Source organism: Haliotis asinina, chromosome 3 (genome assembly GCF_037392515.1).
Source record: "Haliotis asinina isolate JCU_RB_2024 chromosome 3, JCU_Hal_asi_v2, whole genome shotgun sequence".
In the NCBI taxonomy this organism is placed as follows: domain Eukaryota; kingdom Metazoa; phylum Mollusca; class Gastropoda; order Lepetellida; family Haliotidae; genus Haliotis; species Haliotis asinina.
The window spans coordinates 27,950,302-27,967,700 of NC_090282.1; the positions used below are offsets into that span (position 1 = coordinate 27,950,302).

Here is a 17,399-nt window from a genome sequence, read left to right on the forward strand (position 1 = left end):
TGCCCAGTTGAGGAAACGCTATTGGATCTTGGGAGCTGGAGTCATCATTAAGAGACTTGTTTCCAACTGTGTCATTTGTAAGTATCAGTCATCAGCTGAACAACAAAAGATTGCAGACCTTTCTGATGACCGTCTTCAACCTGACAAACCACCATTTTCACATGTGGGTATGGACTTTTTTTGACCTTTTTAGTTAAACAAGGTCGTGCAACAGTGAAAAGGTATGGTGTGATCTTCTCATGTTTGACCATGAGAGCAGTACACTTGGAACTAGCTTGTTCTCTTGATACTGACAGTTGCACCAATGCTATACGACGATTTATGTCAAGACGAGGTCAGCCAGGAGTTATCAAATCAGACGATGGGACCAATCTCACAAGTAGCGAACGTGAACTCAAAGAAGAAATCTTGAAATTATACCAATCCAAGCTGCACCCATCGTTGCTAGAAAGAATAATTGATTGGCATTTTAACTCTCCTGCAGCATCTCACCATGGTGGGAGTTGGGAACGTATGATTCGCACCATAAGGAAAGTTTTACATGCCGTTATCCGTGAGCAAACCATTAAACTTGACGATGAAGGTTTGAGTACTCTTTTTTGTGAAGTTGAAACTATTCTCAATGGGAGGCCTATCACTGATGTACCGTATCATCCTCATGATCTGAACCCCCTCACACCAAATCATCTTCTGCTTCTACGTTCGGGTCAGAAAATGCCACCAGGAACTTTTTGCAAAGATGATGTTTATTCTCGCCAACGATGGAGGCAAGTACAGTATTTAGTTGATGTATTTTGGAAGCGGTGGGTAAAGGAGTACCTTGCAATGCAGCAAGAGAGACAGAAGTGGGTTGTAAAGAAGCCCAATCTTAAAGTTGGAGACATTGTTCTTCTGGTGGACAGTTCTCCTCGTAAGTCATGGTCACTGGGACGTATCACGGAGGTCATGACCAGCAAGAAGGGATTTGTACGTATTGTGCGTGTGAGGACAGCTACACCCGAGCTTGTCCGTCCTATTAACAAACTGTGCGCCATTGTGCATAGTTAAAATGTACAGACCTCTTGAAAGACATTCTGATAAATTGTGAATGTGCCTCAAAGATTTATTGGATTATTCGTGTTTTGACACCTGTTCTTTCCAGTGTGAAATGTATTTTACTTTGTGCAAATCAAGACAATTTTGACCTTTTTTATATTGTTACTTGTAATTGTTTCATTCAGATTCTACAATTAGGAGACCGGTGTGTAAAGGACGAAATATTGATTTTATTTATTTCACTTTAAATGGCTCAACTGATTTAATTAATATTTCCATAATTTCAATTTCACTGTTTCAAATGCACCATTATACTGTCATATTAATTAGTAGTAAGGGTTAGAAGTTTATTTTCATTTCATATTCTTGAATGCTGCATTTCATTTTTGATATGGTGATCCTTTTATGTCAACTAAATGGGAAGGAAGATAATTTGATAAAGGGTTGGCAGAATGACCATGTGGTTTGTGGCAAGCACATGTGGACACAGACATGACACATGTGAAGTGTACAATAATGGTAAGCCACATATTATTCATTTATTAGACATGTTCATTGGTGAAATGTGTTTGTAAAGGTATCATCTTAACTTGTACAAACCATAATAATAATAATAATATTTTCATAATTTAGGTTTTATTGCTGTTTTGGACTTAACGCATTGAAAATGGCTTTGTCTTCAAAACGTGTTCACAAGTGGGGGTTTTTTTTGGCCTAAAGTTGGTGTTAAAGATGTTTGAAATATTAAGCTTGCTATTTATGCAATGTATTTGAGTTATTGGTTTTGCACACTTTATTTATGAAAGTGTTCAACTTTTTGTTCTATAATCTACATTGTTATAGGTATATGATATGATGTCAGGATGTTGTTGCTCTGTGACTTTAGTGAAGGAAAATAATAGCCATATACTTAATTATATTCTTTTGTTTTGTTACAGTCAATCTAATGTTGAAACTTAGACTCAAGAATAAAGGAAGAACAGGAATATTTTTTGGGGTTATCAACAGAGGGCTATCAAAACTACTATTCAGTGTGAAATGTCAGTATCTTTTTGTGACAGTCTTGAGCATCGATAACAGCTTGGCAGCAGAGACCCATGGAAGAAAGAAGATATGCTGTCATGAGAAATGTTTTCATACTCTTGCAGAAGTGCTGTGTGCAGTTGTAGTGTGGCGGATTACGCTGCGTCGATCAAGATATTATAAATGTTCTGTTGTGGACAAATCGGGTAATCGAGAACGCTAAGGTAACACCTGAACATTATTTTACTGAAAGAAGCCCTGTAAAACACCTACAACGCGAGGTCGAGCATTGTCATGCTCCAAAGATCAACCGACCCATGAAGGTCCCGGGGTAGAATAGGCCTTCAGCAACCCATGCTTGCCATAAAAGGCGATTATGCTTGTCGTAAGAGGCGACTAACGGGATCGGGTGGTCAGCCTCGCTGACTTGGTTGACACATGTCATTGGTTCCCAGTTGCGCAGACTCGATTATTTACAGGCCCGCGCCATATAGCTGGAATATTGCTAAGTGCGACGTAATACTCACTCACTCGCTCACTCACTCACTCACTCACTCCAGAGACAAACCTTTGACGTTGATGAAGAAAAGGACGTGACATTGAAGTGGCAAAAAAAGATTCGGCGCTGTTCATGGATTTGGATTGTTGTTTATAATGCGGCCGTGGTGTTTGAAGGAAGATGTCTCAACCGGACGTAACGATCCTGGACGGCATTCGTAACTCTAGGTCGACTTGACCTGGGTCTGTCAATTAACACTCACAGTATTGCTGTATCGGGACCACATGTTTGAGATGGTCTGTCTGTACACGCTGAAGTGCCTTGCCACCTGATATTGCGATGCCCGTTCTTGCAAACGTTGTGTCGTTGAGCTTCTGTCATTCTTTTCATTCTCTTGCATTTCACGTAGGGTGCCTTTAAGCGAATCACTAGACATGAGTGTAACGTTATGTTTTTGTTCAACGTTTCCCTTTTCAGACGTTTTGTCGTCGGCCACCATTCCCCCACACGTTGGGATTCAGCATGGGCTGGTTTCAGTCAAATATTTCTTAAAATTAAATTTTTTCTATGTCAAGTTTATTTTTTTGAAGAGTATATTTTATAAATTGAATCGTTGGCACACTCAACATAATCATTTTTATGGAAGTTTTTAAGTTTCACTGATTTTTAACATCAAGTCGAGATCTAAAGAGGCAGATGCATTGTCGTTTACATCCCTCATAGTCGGTAACAAGCTTATCGATCTTCAGTAATCTTATACCAAAAATGAAATTTTGTAGATTTAACATGGTGGTAAGATAAACAAGTTGTAAACGCCTCCCTCTGGTTATACGGTCAGATGTGCGTCTTTTTGTAGCAGTGTTATCTTTCGCCTACTGGTTTGGGTGACACTGCTACATAGAGACGTATATCAGATCGTATTTCCTGTCTATTCCTTTTCAAATGACGACCTACCAGCTTGGGTGACACTGCTACACATTTCTCCATATTTCTCTAGTCGCGTGATATATCCTCTACACATCCGCTTCAAAGATGTCTGAATTCACACAGCTTGTATACTACAAAGAAAAAATATGGGAACACCCTAAAATTTGATAGACATATATAAACCGAATCGTGGTAAGGTCATTTATACTCTTAGGTAAATGCAGCTTTTTGTGTACTTAACGGGCATTTCAAACGACATGTTAGAACTTACGGTGAAGCAACTGAAGTCACTGATTCAATATTCGTTGAGTTTGAGTGAAATGAAAAAAATGTCAAAAACAGTAAAAAACAAGGGTGTTGAAACATACCAGCACCATGTTTGATTCGTTTTTTGTATGTAGTGACATCGATATCCACTCTTAGACACGGCTCCATGTTTTAGGGAGCCGAAACTTTAGACTTTTCCTGGCTATTTCGGAGGCACCAGTCGTACGCAAATAAAACATTATCATCAGTACGTAAATATATGTATACACAGTCCTTGAAACTCCAGCATTTATTACAAAAGAGTGTAATCAACACGTGTCCAGTGTCTCCTCAGTGGAGGAGAAGTATGTTCACTGCTGCTTTTCAACACTGCTTTGTAAAAGTCTTTTTTGCAATTCCGAGTGTGAAAGCAGAAAGTTGAAAGTTCGAGTCAGTGAACTTCTAACACACACAATATCGAGAGAGGCTATAACTATATCCGCAGCCGGCAGCGCGGTGAGTACAAATTACGAATAACACCAACTGTTACGAGTAACAGTATTGGGTGCAGTTTGTATAAACACTCCATTGTGCATACACGTACCCCGACAAAAGCATTTGAGCGTCTGTCTTACAGCATAAGCTGAAAGCCAAGCGTTTGTAGGTCAATGTAAGAGATATGTTATGTAGGGCAAATCCTGTCAGTCCAGCCCTTGAAATTATCATTGCTTATTCCTGTGGTGGTGTTCTGAGCAGGAGACACGCAATTGTTATAGCTACGGGAATAGAACCGTCTACGATGTTTTTGAGTGGAAGACCGAAGACGTGTACTTAAATATCATGAGGAGTTTGGGTCAGAATCTCCGATGATGTAATTTAATGTGCCGGATATTGGTTGCGTCCTTCTGTCATGTCACCGACTGGTTGTAGTGTCGCATATTTACGTCATTTGATCAGCCAGCACAAAGTCCATGTCGTTGATCAAACCAACAAACGTCCAGCAGAATCATCAATTTGGTTTCAACAGGAGATAAAACTGCACATCATTGTCTTTAAAGAGACGAGAAGCAAAACTCACTCACCTACCCACAGTCTGAATTACATTTTCACATGTTTCCATGGACTATGTCTCTCGTATAGAAGAGTTTTCATGTCATGCTAAAATGTTTTCATACAGTATCACAGTGTGATAATTGCCTCATTGTTTTACTTTCCTTTTCAGATAGCCAAAACGAATGCAATATTTCCTATGCAATGTAATATTTTAACACAAAATTAAAATACGACTGCTCATCACAATGTTTGACTTACTCTGGGACGTGAGCAGTAACCGATTAAGTGAATGTTTATTAAATGGTCCAGTTATTCTTTTGTAAGACTATACAGTTCATCTCATCAGGGTAAGGTTTATATGAAACTGACAAATCACTTAATGCTGTATGTCAATACAAATTTCTATGTCCCCTGTGGTACTAATATTATTAGTTTTGCAGCTTATTCACTCCGACCTACTAAGTCTACTAATTACATTACATTACATTACAGTTGCAGAACAGTCTGAGTATATATTATACATACATGCATTGTTTCCACCTACAGCATACCTGAAGTCGATATGCAGCTGAAAGATAAAGTAGTATTCATCACCGGCGGTGCACAGGGATTCGGTAGGGGCGTAGCTGAAGCAGTATTGAAGAAAGGTGCAAAGGTAAAGCTGTCTTACGTGCAGTTCATTATTGGTATGAGAGCGTGCTTTTGTAAATTAAGATGCCATTGATATTTATCAACTTTCATTTTTAGTCACAAACGTTTAAAGCGCTGAGTGTGATTTCAACGCCCATCTTGCCCAAGCTATGTAAATCCACCTGTACAGGTTCCACTACACTATATCAATATCACATGCTGCAACTCAAACGGACAGAGGCCTGTGACAGCTGTGATTGGATGAAATAGTGTAAGATGTTTATGTGTTTTAAAAGCACCTTCCACCCTGTTATTAATACTGACCACAATTTTAAGCATTTAGTGCTGTCATTTTTATCACCATGGGTTATGTTTATGTGTGTACATATATTTTGAAGTGGGTGACATTTGGTGCGGAGGTGGGTGTTGTGTTGGAAAATGTGCTTGGAAAATGTGCTTGGAAAATGTGTCAGACAAGTTGGCCACAACGTGTGTTTTATTGTAGGTTGGAGGTCAGACTGTGCCCATGTGTACATGGAATGGCTGTTGATAGCCTGTATGATTTTGAAAAATATAACGTTACTATAGAAGTCTATGGGAAAACATTTGGTGTTGTGTAACCTCGAGAGTAGTCTGTGGAGCTACGCTCAGAGTTACCTCCTCTTGGTTATGTTTCTCCATTCGTGATCAACTCGTGTTATTCCGGGACAAGCCGAATAGTGACTTCTGCCCCTCTCATATTTTCGTAGGATTATGAACCAAAACAAAACAAGCTACATTATCTAGACTCATGTAAGAATGTCGAGTTTTGATTGGTCCATGATCCGCGAGCGGGCGTATAAAAGTCGTGTACTCCCGCTACGAAAGTCATATCACCCCGCTACGGTGACGACGCGAAGTGAGAAAAACGTGCATCCACAAGCCTTTAGTAACGTGCGGTGCATTGAGGTCAAACGATCAGCTGGTGTCAACATGGCAGCAAATCGATTCGATGCTTGTTGTTTTGTTTTGATTTAGTGAAAACATTCAGCTAGATAAATGCGTTATCACATGGTGTCGAGGGAAATACGGGGTTTTATCAGTCCCGAGTAAGGTTGTATTCCTCGAGCCGGAGGCGGGTTTTATCAGTCCCTAGTAAGGTTGTAATACAATACTCTGGACTGATAGAACCCCATATTTCCCTCGACACGATGTGATAACTTATATTAAATCCCAAACCAGAAACTCCAAAATGACTTTAAAAATATTGAACATTCGTGTAACCTTGGTGTCATACCCCAAGTGAAATTGTGACTGAATTTGATGAAACATATATGTGAATGACAAACTTACCCCCCAGCGCACGCGCGCACGCACGCACGCACGCATACACACACTTCACTCAGACTTAAATATTCCCTAATTTATGACCAATGGTGAATATTAAAGTTGACTAGTTACATACAAATATTATGTAATTATTGTTTTGAAGCTCGTAGCAATTTATCATTACATTTAAATTTTTTTATACAACTGTTGGATGCGCACCTACAATCACCACAACAAGCCCGCAAGATCGTGAGAACTACACAAGCGAGAACCGTTATGCCAACAACCGCATGTGCGTGTATTTCAATGTCTCCCCGTCAAACGCGTGATTCTTATGAAAGCTTCACAGTATACACCACAGGCCTTTTAGCTACGTTCTTAGTACTTTCAATATGACGATATATATTTTCATGAGTTTTTACACAATAACATAACGCCATAAACGATATAAGTAGTCAGGATTATTTTTATCAAGGCACCGCATCCATTACGCGGTTTCTGATTGGTTTGTCGAGTCGGGGACGAGTCTCCTTGGAGGTTACGGTAAGCATTCGTGATTTACCCGTGTTATTCCGGAACAATCCACAAGGCGATTCGTGCCCCTCTCGAAGGATTTCATATTGGCGAAGGAACATTAGAACTACTTTAGACAGGAACGATAACTCTATGCCTGTTTCATTCCAACAGTAGTCAATATCACCGAAGTACTCATACATTGTATTGCGGTTTTTGTTTTTGGCTTATTTATTTTGAAGAATTAAACGTCCTTGGGAAAATTAAAAGAAGAGAACAAACATATTATATAGGGGATTGTTTTATTGAATATGGAAATAACATTCATACCAAGTACAGTTACATTAAATCCCAAAGCAGTAACTCAAAAGTGACCTTAATATATTTTTCAGACTGAACATTCGTGTAACCTTGCTGTCATGCCTCTGGTGGAATTTTGAATAAATTCGCTGGAAAAAATATGAATGGCTAAACAAAAGTTTGACTAAAACGTTACCAGAGATATGAAATGTAAGGCGAGTGTCAAAGATTAAAGTTACTTGGTTACATACAGATATAATATTATTTCTTGAAACTCGCAGCGATTTATAAATGCAATTCCTAAAACTGTTAAAAAAACTGTTAAAAAGTGAACTCATAGATCTTCTGAAACCTCAGTTCCTAAATCGTAACATTATGAAATGAAACCAAAGCAAAGAAAGCTTTTTCACAGAAAATATTATACAATATGAGAGGAGTGAGTGAGTAACATTCAGGCTATATCACGGCAAGGAACACCAAACGTGGACTTCATTCATTTCACCCATAGAGGTAATCAAAAAACACTATGTAGATGACGCATGTTGTCTTTTGTTGTTGTTGCGAGACAACAGTTTGATTCTCCGGGTGTATTGTATTAGATTAATTTGTACTAGTCTCCCAAACAGCACATTGCCTGTTTGTTACTGCATGGGTGATAAGGAATATTATGACGTAAGCAGCCACCAAAACCTTCCATACCTCTGAACTCCCAGATGGGGGAACAAATGCATTGTTATCTTTACGAAATCATGCAAAGTGTCAAAATGTGACCAAATCGTGATAATGCAACACCATAACATTCGCATTGTAAATAGGTGCTTTAACTTTCCCGTGCCACACAGGCTGTTTGGGTTGCCGGGGTGATAATCAATGCCAATCATTTTGCATGCACTTACAGCATGACAGCTGCTCCTATAGCATCTAGTTTGACACATCAGGGATCGGCAACACGTACATCGAAAAGAACCAGGTTTTAGAGGATAACGGGATCAGAAGAGGTCGATCTACCATTGAACATATTTCATCACTCAGATAAATTATTGAAACACTCAAATCTATGAAAAAGTCCACCTTTAACGATCAACATAAAGCATATGACCGTATTGATCGTTCTATACTGTGCTCGAAATTTCTGAAAATGAACATAAAAGGTAAAACGTTTAATGTCATTACCTACCCCTACAGAACTGTCGAAGGTTGTGTGAGATCAAATTGTAGACATACTTTCTGGTTTGATTGCAGTGTGGATTGAAACAAAGATACATACAGTTTACATACATCATTACCTTTCTCTAATCTCTACGCAAATGATCTCTTAATAACGATGAATAATTTATCTATCGGCGTTGTCATAAACAAGACTGTTGGAGTGCTCGCCTATGCTGACGACTTGTGTTACTTGCTGAATCAGGAAGTAATTTGAACCAACTCTACGATTGTCAACAAAGGGAAATCAAAGATCATCCGCTTTAGACCAGCATCAACATCCCGAGCAGTTGCTACTTTTGCCTGTGGAAAAGATGTTTTAGAGATCACGAACTTTTATAATTACCTTGGAATTCTCTTAACCGAGCACCTGACTACAACTGAATGGCGAACGCATCGGCCAGCGCAGCTAACAGAACTCTAGGATTGCTCAGTTCCAAGTACAAGGTTTTAGGAGTTATGGAATTCGACACCTTTACTACTTCATACGACTCTGTGGTGTGGCCTCACAGCACAGAACAGGGCTATGCATTTCTTCCTCGGTCTACGACGTTTCGCTCCTAACAATGCTGTAGGTGGAGATATGGGCTGGGTCCGTCTGACCGTCCGGCAGTGGGGATGTGTGACGCGCCTCCATATGCAACTCTAGAGCACTTTCGCCACGGGAGGTTCGTTTTACACAAGATGGAGGAAGATGTATATAAAGAGTTTTTATCTAAATGGAACAGAGAAACTACAGACACCAAACGAGGACATGTAAACAGAGGGAACAGACTACGGCAGTTTCAAGACTGAGTATGCGACCGAACGATATGTTAAATCTGAGATCTGAGAAGCACCTTCTCAAGGTTTAGATGCGGACTAACCTTGAAGACTGAGACATCACGATACACCAACACGTCTGTAGAAGAGAGAACTTGTCCTGTATGTACACACGTCGTTGAAGTCGAGGTGCATGTCCTCCTACTCTGTCCACTATATGTACCTGTCAGACATGATCTGTGAGCCAAGTGTGTTTTAGTGCGCCCTGACGTCCCCCGTTTTAGTGATGTGCAGAAACTTGGTTATATTCTCTCCTCACCTGAAGGGATCTTTTTAAGTGCCAAGACCTGCAAAACTATTTTAACTACCCGTACACATTTTTTTATATCCTAGCTAGTCATATATAGTGTCAAACATCTCATGTATGCAGATTTGTGAGATACTACCCTTTAATGTTTTACATCTTAAAGGTCACATGCAACAGAAAAGAAAACAAACAGAAAACACAATTATCACCTATTCATGACATATAATATACATTGGTGATTGTGAAAAAACCAAATAAACTAAATTATAAGCGTAGAATCGCGAATCAAAAGTGCAACGATCGGTATGGATTCATATACCGTTGTCAAGCAAGAGTGATAACGGTATAAGAATACATACCGAAACGTCGCATCATATACACTTGACAAAATAGACCGCTAGACAAAATACATGAACCAAACAAGGTTTGTTGGCCAAATGGACTTCCTGTTCAGTAAATAAGACAAAATACCCAAACCTGTAAATGAGACAAAATATCCAAACCAATCAACGGGTTGTTTATTCAAAGTTTATCGGCCAAACAGACTTCCTTCAATTATAAAGCAATGTTTTTAAGTGCATCTATCTTTTCGGGGTGACACTTTGGTCAGAAATCCGAAATGAGAGTCCGAGATACAGAGCTTTTTAATTATGATAAGTTCAGTCTGGTTTATATCAAGTAGTCGCCCAGGGAGGACAACACAATGAAGAGACAGGGGCAAACGCTTTTTTGTGGTCAGTCCAGCCCTTGAGAAGGTGATATGTTTTATCCTCTTCCAAAATCATTTTGTGTACGAGACGTTGATCCTTGCACCCCAACATGTGTTTTTTGCTTCCTTTCTCTCTGTGTGGATTGGGGTGGAAAAGAATATTTGTCCATAAACGACAATGCGACAAAGGGCATAAATGTTAAGTTGTCGCAATGTTGCATATTTGTGACTCTTTAGTTATATTGTTACGATTTTGACACGGATTCCACATACAGTTTAAACATTACGAGTTGCAATGCCTGGATGTCATTCGTATCAGGTCGTTTACTGCGACACAATGCCTCTCCGTGTGGAGACCCGAGACCGCTTCAGTTGAACAATTGAAAGATGTCGTGTCTGGCTTCAGTCAGAAGTTGTCTTCTGGAATGATGTAGCTTCAATTCTGTACCAGTTTCATTCAGGACTGTGTACCGTCACAGTACAATAATATGATCAGAAGTAAATTCTGTTGGTTGTTGATGTCATGGCGCGCAGAAATTGCAGAAAGTATAACGACAATTTAGTCACTTTGCAGTTTGTTTGACATTCGGAATTCCCAAATTACATTTGCTTGTAAGATACAAATGTTTTATGGAGATGTTCTCAGATTTTCAAACATTATATTCCCATTACCGGTCAGGTTTGTCTCGCGGATATCAATGAGGATCAAGGGGAGGCAACTGCGAAGGAACTACAAACTTCCAGCGGAGATGATAATGTCTTCTTCGTAAAATGTGACGTGACGAATGTTCCTGAATTTGAGGGTAAGGTTTTTAACTAGTGACATCACCACATTAGTGTTAAAATAGTTGTAGCGTTGCCAACTAGCCATTTGTTTACTTTCAATTCAGATGTCATAAATCACGGCTTCAACATTTATGCCTACACTGGGTTACCGTCAATAAATGTGTGCGGGTATGTATGTATTTTTCCTCAGATGCTTTCAAAGCTGCCGTCTCCAAATTTGGTCATGTTGATGTAATGTGCAATAATGCAGGCATGCTGGATGAACGGAAATGGGAAAAAGTGCTGGAAATCAATTTCGTAAGTGTTTGAAAATTTGTCCTATCATTATCTAACATGCCATACATTGATTCATTGTCCCAGAGAATAGCTATGATTTCTGGTGTCTATGCAGACGCAATACTCATTTCCGAAAAATGACCAGACATATTAATTGTACATCATGTAACAGATTATCTGTTGGTAACATAGCGCGTTACCACCGTCTACTGTAAGGACTGTTACTGTCTCTAATTCAGGACCGCCATCGTCCAAATATTTCTAAAAAAGCCTAGAAGTATGTACCCAGGCCATATCATTATTATCTATTATCATTCAGTCTGCATTCTTATTCTTTATCGACCCGTGAAGGTCACGGGGTAGAATAGGCCTTCAGCAACCCATGCTTACCATAAAAGGTGACTGCTTGTAAGAGACGACAAACGGGATCGGATGATCAGACTCACTGACATAATTGACACATGTCATCGGTTACCAATTGCGCAGATCGATGCTCATGTTGTTGATCACTGGATTGTCTGGTCCAGACTCGATTATTTACGACCGCCGCCATGTAGCTGGAATATTGCTGAGTGCGGCGTAACAGTAAACTCACTCACTCACTGACTTATTCTTTATCACTACCGCAGCGTACATTGTCTTGTCGGCTACCCTGTCTTGTCGGCTACCCTGTTTCTCATTTGTCACTTCCATTAATTCATGTATGTGACATTTATGACCTATATTGGTCACTCCCCTTGGCTGTGTCTGTCATCACATCAACCGTACAAGGAAGTGCTATTGTTTCTCTATCTGTCCATTGTTGAATCTTTGCCTAAACTACATTAGTGGTGTGGAGTCCGGTATTCCGACTGTGTGTAGGGACGACCGCGAGCAGGATTATGCCGCACGGAGGAAAGGCCCTGGGGCTGAACTGGAAGTTCGCTCACCTCATTCATGTATACTTCTTTGTCATGCCTTGTATAAGCAACTAAAGAAGTTCGAACTCAACTATTCATTCGTGTACATGTACGGTCCATCTGAATTAAGACCTAATTCTCCAGTCACCGTATCCATCCGTTGACAATACTGTCTTCAACTCTGCTGTACCATGGCGGCGTTGTGCGGGGCACCATGATGGGGCACCGTAGTATGTGTACATCTTGTTAAGGATTGCAGTTGGTTCTGTGAACTTGGGACTGTCACCATTGTCTCTTTCTAAGGACTTTATGTTTATACTGTCTTCATTGCTCTCTGTGTTTAGATAGCCGTTGTGCGGGGCACCATGATGGCACTGAATCACATGAGGAAGGATAAAGGGGGTAGAGGCGGCGTCATCATCAACACCGCGTCAATTGCAGGTAAGAGGCAGTTCTTTGCTTGACAGAGATAAGTGTTCAGGCTGTAGAAGGCCTGTGCGTGGTGGACTGGTTCCAGTGATGTTGGAGGAGGAGATTGAGGTCAGGACAGATGACTTGCATGTCATCGTATCGCGTTTGCTCATGATGCCAGACACCAGATTGTCTGCTCATATATATACAGACCTCGGTGACTTAGCTTGACTGTAAATACTAAACAAACGACCGAGAAGGTCTCGGCACAAGGTTGCATTACATGATGAATATGCGACGGTTCAATTGAAATAGTTACATGAAGTAACTTGTATGAATAAGAAATCCTTTCTAAAAATAAAACTTAAACGGTTCATCTTTCTTTCATTCTTTATTAAGGTTTGATGCCTTTTCTTTGGGGACCAGTTTATGGTGCCAGTAAAAGCGCTATTTATCACTTCACGTCGAGTTGGGCAGTAAGTGAATTTCAAACAATTCTCGCAATTAACATACCATGCCATGATACTGAAGTATTCACTATCGATATGAATAACGATATATATGAACAGAACCTATCTGCTTTGGAACCCACGCTTGCCATAAAAGCGACTATGTTTGTCGTAAGAGGCGACTAACGGAATCGGGTGGTCAGGCTCGCTGATTTGGTTGACGCATGTCATCGGTTCCCAACTGCGCAGATCGACGCTCATGTCGTTGATCACTGGATTGTCAGGTTTAGGATCGATTATTTACAGACCGCCGCCATATAGCTGGAATATTTCTGAGTGCGGCGTAGAACTCAACTCACTCACTATCTGCTTTGGAATGCACGTTCTCTTTTCTGGAGCAGATTAAACCGAACTAGTATGCAAACGCAATCTGATGTAAATGTATAGCGTATAATGTAAAACAGAAATGGTTCTCTCTCCTTTATTTTGGTCAGTAGTTACAATGTCGAACTACCTGTCGTCTTAGTAAATAAATGACAATATTACCCGAGGAGAGAATGACATCATTGAAAAGTATACTCTGTGTAGCTTTTGCCAGTGAGAACTAAAGTCGTAACCCATTGGTTGTGTGTAATACTATTGTTCCTTCAGCAAAACCCTGAAATGAAAGCTGCAGAGGTTCGACTGGCCACTATTTGCCCCACGGGTGCTAAGACAGGCTTTTATAACAGTCTGGACCAGATCATACAAGCTGAACACTTCATGCAGGTTTTGGAACAAACCGAGTTCTGCACGTAAGCATTATATTCTAAAACTGAAGAAAACTAATGTGATGCAGCCTTTGTAATGGACTGAGATACTTCCCCACTTCTGAAGGTGTATCTTTTAGTTTTCAAATTGTATCGACAAAAACATTTGAATGAACGGTTTTAGGATCAGTTATAGTGTAGACACAGCAACGGTAGTATCGAATTACTATGACTAGTGGAATATAGTAATAACGGACATGCAACATACGGTCGCGATGGGTGTGCCTTATTATGCCTGTCAGCCTTATAGTATTCAAAAATGGCTTTGGAAATTATTCCCTTGTGTCCATACATCACTACGTCAATGTTTGAATTCTTTCGTGGATACAGTGGCTGTTACTCCTTCTTTCTGCAAAGGTAGAACAATGCCTGTACAAAAGTAAGGTGATTGACTGATCCGAAAGTCTGATCTGTCTGAATTTACGATGCAAAATATGTACAGGGCGTCTTACAGATCTCGTGGAACATCAGTCATATGTACACTAAGTAATGCATGTTATAGAGAAACTCCATATGTGTAACATTGGAGCAGAATACAATTGCAGACAAAAGCTAAATCAGATATTACGTGTGTTGACACTAGCTATCATGTGAGCACCCATGCTCCTCCCTCAGCTGTGTATATTAATCAAATAAAATGTGGGAGCTTGCTTTGTTCAACATTGACGCTTTTCATTACAGAAATATTATTGTTCAAGTTTGCATATTTTGTCCGATGGTCATCTTGTGAAGCACGTCAGAAGCCCTGATGAAAACAAGGTTTTTTCACAGCTATTTAAAAACAACCATTAGTGTTGGACATAATATGAACGTAAATGTTCTGTACAGAAATAAGTGTCAGCCAGGCGAAAAGCCATACCAAATCCAGGGCATGAAAGCCGATGATGAGCCTAGCCAGCTTGACTATACAAGGTCCACTTGACCTATCTCTGACCGTGAAGAGCAAACTCCGCGTGGTGAGCACGGGTAATGCGTGTGGAAACGAGGCAGAATGTGTACACAGTACCTTATTGCTGGTCGCAAATTGGGCAACGTGTTTGCCGTGGGTTGCACCCATGTGTCGGTGGGAAGGAATTCTGTTGGTTGAGAGCACTGGTTCCAGGAATAGGCGTTCCTTTGCTCAGTGAACCACACCGACCTTGACTTTAGCAAGAAGGGTGGGAGACAATGGGCCCATTTCTATCAAACGGCTGGACGTGCCGAGCCCTGTGCATTCTACTTGGTTTTGCACAAATTTGATATTTTCCGGTGTTTGCTGTGTCTTGCCTAGTCTTGGCTACACGAGTTGGATGATATTAAACATCATCAGTTTGCACAAACGGTGAATATAACTTACACACTTTTCCAAAAGAGAACACGTTCTTCAAAGCGACCGTAGCGTTACGGTTGTCATTAATTACACGATGCCATTAAGAAAGTGGTCATATGCAACATATGTCAAATTCTAGTACTTTTTTGAAGTTCCTCTTTGTGGAAGTCGCCATAGGCTGGGCGGGCTAGGCGGCTGAAACTGTGTGCTTTGTGTGCGATTATGTGCCTGACTCTGAGGGTGCGGGTTCGAATCCCGAATGGGACTGAAACAAAAAGTACCACAATTCGTACTTTTCTAAGAAAGTGAAATGCCAAATATGGCATATGTTGCGTTACGATACTACAATACTATAAGACATTACATGAGTTACGACTGTCTTAGCGCTACGATCGTTTTGTGGCAGTGGAGTGTTAATGTAACAACATAATGGTGCTAGTGTGATGTATGTTTGTTCCAGGGTAGACCAGGTGGTTGAGGCTTTCCTGTTGGCAATGGAGGACGACACCATCAACGGCATAGCCCTCACAGTCAGAGCCAAAGAAGGTGTGGAGAAGATGAAGTTGAGCATGGTCCCGGTGGAATAATACCACGACACGTGCCCTACGAAATAATCCTCCCAAGTCTATCATGCTTGTTTTTCGGATGCTTATCAGTGCTATTGAACAGAGAAGAAGACAACGCACGTCTTATGTTTTGCTGGAATTGACTTAGCTTTATGTGTTTGTCTGTATGGTGTTTAGCACCCCATTTAGCAAATCTTAGCTCTGTGGCGGCTGTATGCAGATAATCAAGTCTGGATCAGACAAGTGATTAACAGCATGAAAATCAGTCCTTGCTGCTCTGTTACGCGTTTTACGACAAGCAGTAGTCGCCTCTTATGATATACATGGATTACTGAAGACCGACTCAAACTTGGATCTTCATGTGGCGTAACCACCTTAGCATTTTTGTTAGTTTCTATCACATAAAGAGATAATGCAGTTCAAACGAAAACAATATGTAAAACAATGGGTCCAAATTCGCCAATGTACAGGACCTGGATTCTTTTTTATAAAGCTAATAGCACTATGCAGAAATTCTATGGAGAAATGCTGCAATTTTGTGAATGAAACATGTTACTACACAGTGTCTCATTTGTTATATTATTCTAATATAAAACCAAACAAAACTGTCTTATTTTGAAAATGACTCGTATACTACTCATCATGTTATGTCAGCACACAAAGTCAGCCGTTTAGCCCACTCAATCACAACGAATTCCAATGACGCCTGGTCATACTGTTACGACATTCAGAGAATATGAAGACTATGGCATTATGTCAATACATGAAAACTGACGGCTTTTAACCTTGAAACATTACTAAACATTCGATATTTCCGAAACACATATTCTGCAATTAGTCCAACATTCATATTATTCCCGGATTGTTTGAAACCTTAGTAGATGAAGCGTTATCATTTTCAGTTCCCCTCATGGAACAACTTGCATATTGATCGAATTAAGAGGTGATAACCTACTTGCATCAGGTGCAGCCTAACATGAAAACCTAGTTGCACCAAACAAATTCCAGATGCTCTGCTTAGATTGCCGAGTGTCATGAAAGAAATATGGTTTTAAATTATTTAGATGTTTTATTGCGAAGTTTACCCACTCAAAAATTGACTTGCACCTAGTGCAAGTTAGACCAATAACTAGGTTGCACTTTGTAGTATTGGTAGTAACTAGTAACAAAGTATTAAATCGAGCCCTGACTTGTGAAACCCATTTGTAGTGATATCGATTTAATGCTGTTAAAAGAAATGCATAACCCTACATAGTAAATTATTATATATAATTCCGCACGCGAAACACTAACCGTCCAAACCCTGAGCTTATTGTTTTTATTGAAAGAAGTACGTGATCGTACAGGACAGAACTCCGCCAGGAAGCTGTGAACTG

General features: G+C 40.1%; 2 protein-coding genes across 2 annotated transcripts in view; one reads left to right on the plus strand and one right to left on the minus strand.

Moving 5' to 3' along the window:
• LOC137277762 (F-box/WD repeat-containing protein 5-like) overlaps window positions 1-9,296 on the minus strand; it is a 424,418-nt gene extending 415,122 nt beyond the window's left edge. The window contains exon 1 of the mRNA XM_067809681.1: window positions 9,292-9,296. The gene's annotated coding sequence lies outside the window, so the exon portion shown is untranslated. The remainder of the gene's footprint in view (window positions 1-9,291) is intronic.
• Window positions 4,180-16,583, plus strand: LOC137277771 (15-hydroxyprostaglandin dehydrogenase [NAD(+)]-like). The gene is made up of 8 exons (XM_067809695.1): window positions 4,180-4,246; window positions 5,330-5,438; window positions 11,198-11,321; window positions 11,495-11,601; window positions 12,824-12,920; window positions 13,290-13,366; window positions 13,991-14,133; window positions 15,918-16,583. The coding sequence occupies exons 2-8, from the start codon at window positions 5,346-5,348 to the stop codon at window positions 16,042-16,044; spliced, it is 768 nt and encodes a 255-aa protein (XP_067665796.1). The 5' UTR covers window positions 4,180-4,246; window positions 5,330-5,345; the 3' UTR covers window positions 16,045-16,583.
• The last annotated feature ends 816 nt before the right edge of the window (window positions 16,584-17,399 follow it).

Excerpts from the sequence above, each read along its gene's own strand:
- LOC137277771 (XM_067809695.1), top strand. The coding sequence starts at position 5,346 with ATGCAGCTGAAAGATAAAGTAGTATTCATCACCGGCGGTGCACAGGGA. Across the intron at positions 5,439-11,197 it reads TATTGAAGAAAGGTGCAAAG|GTTTGTCTCGCGGATATCAA; the intron begins GTAAAGCTGTCT and ends ATTACCGGTCAG. Across the intron at positions 12,921-13,289 it reads CAACACCGCGTCAATTGCAG|GTTTGATGCCTTTTCTTTGG; the intron begins GTAAGAGGCAGT and ends TTCTTTATTAAG.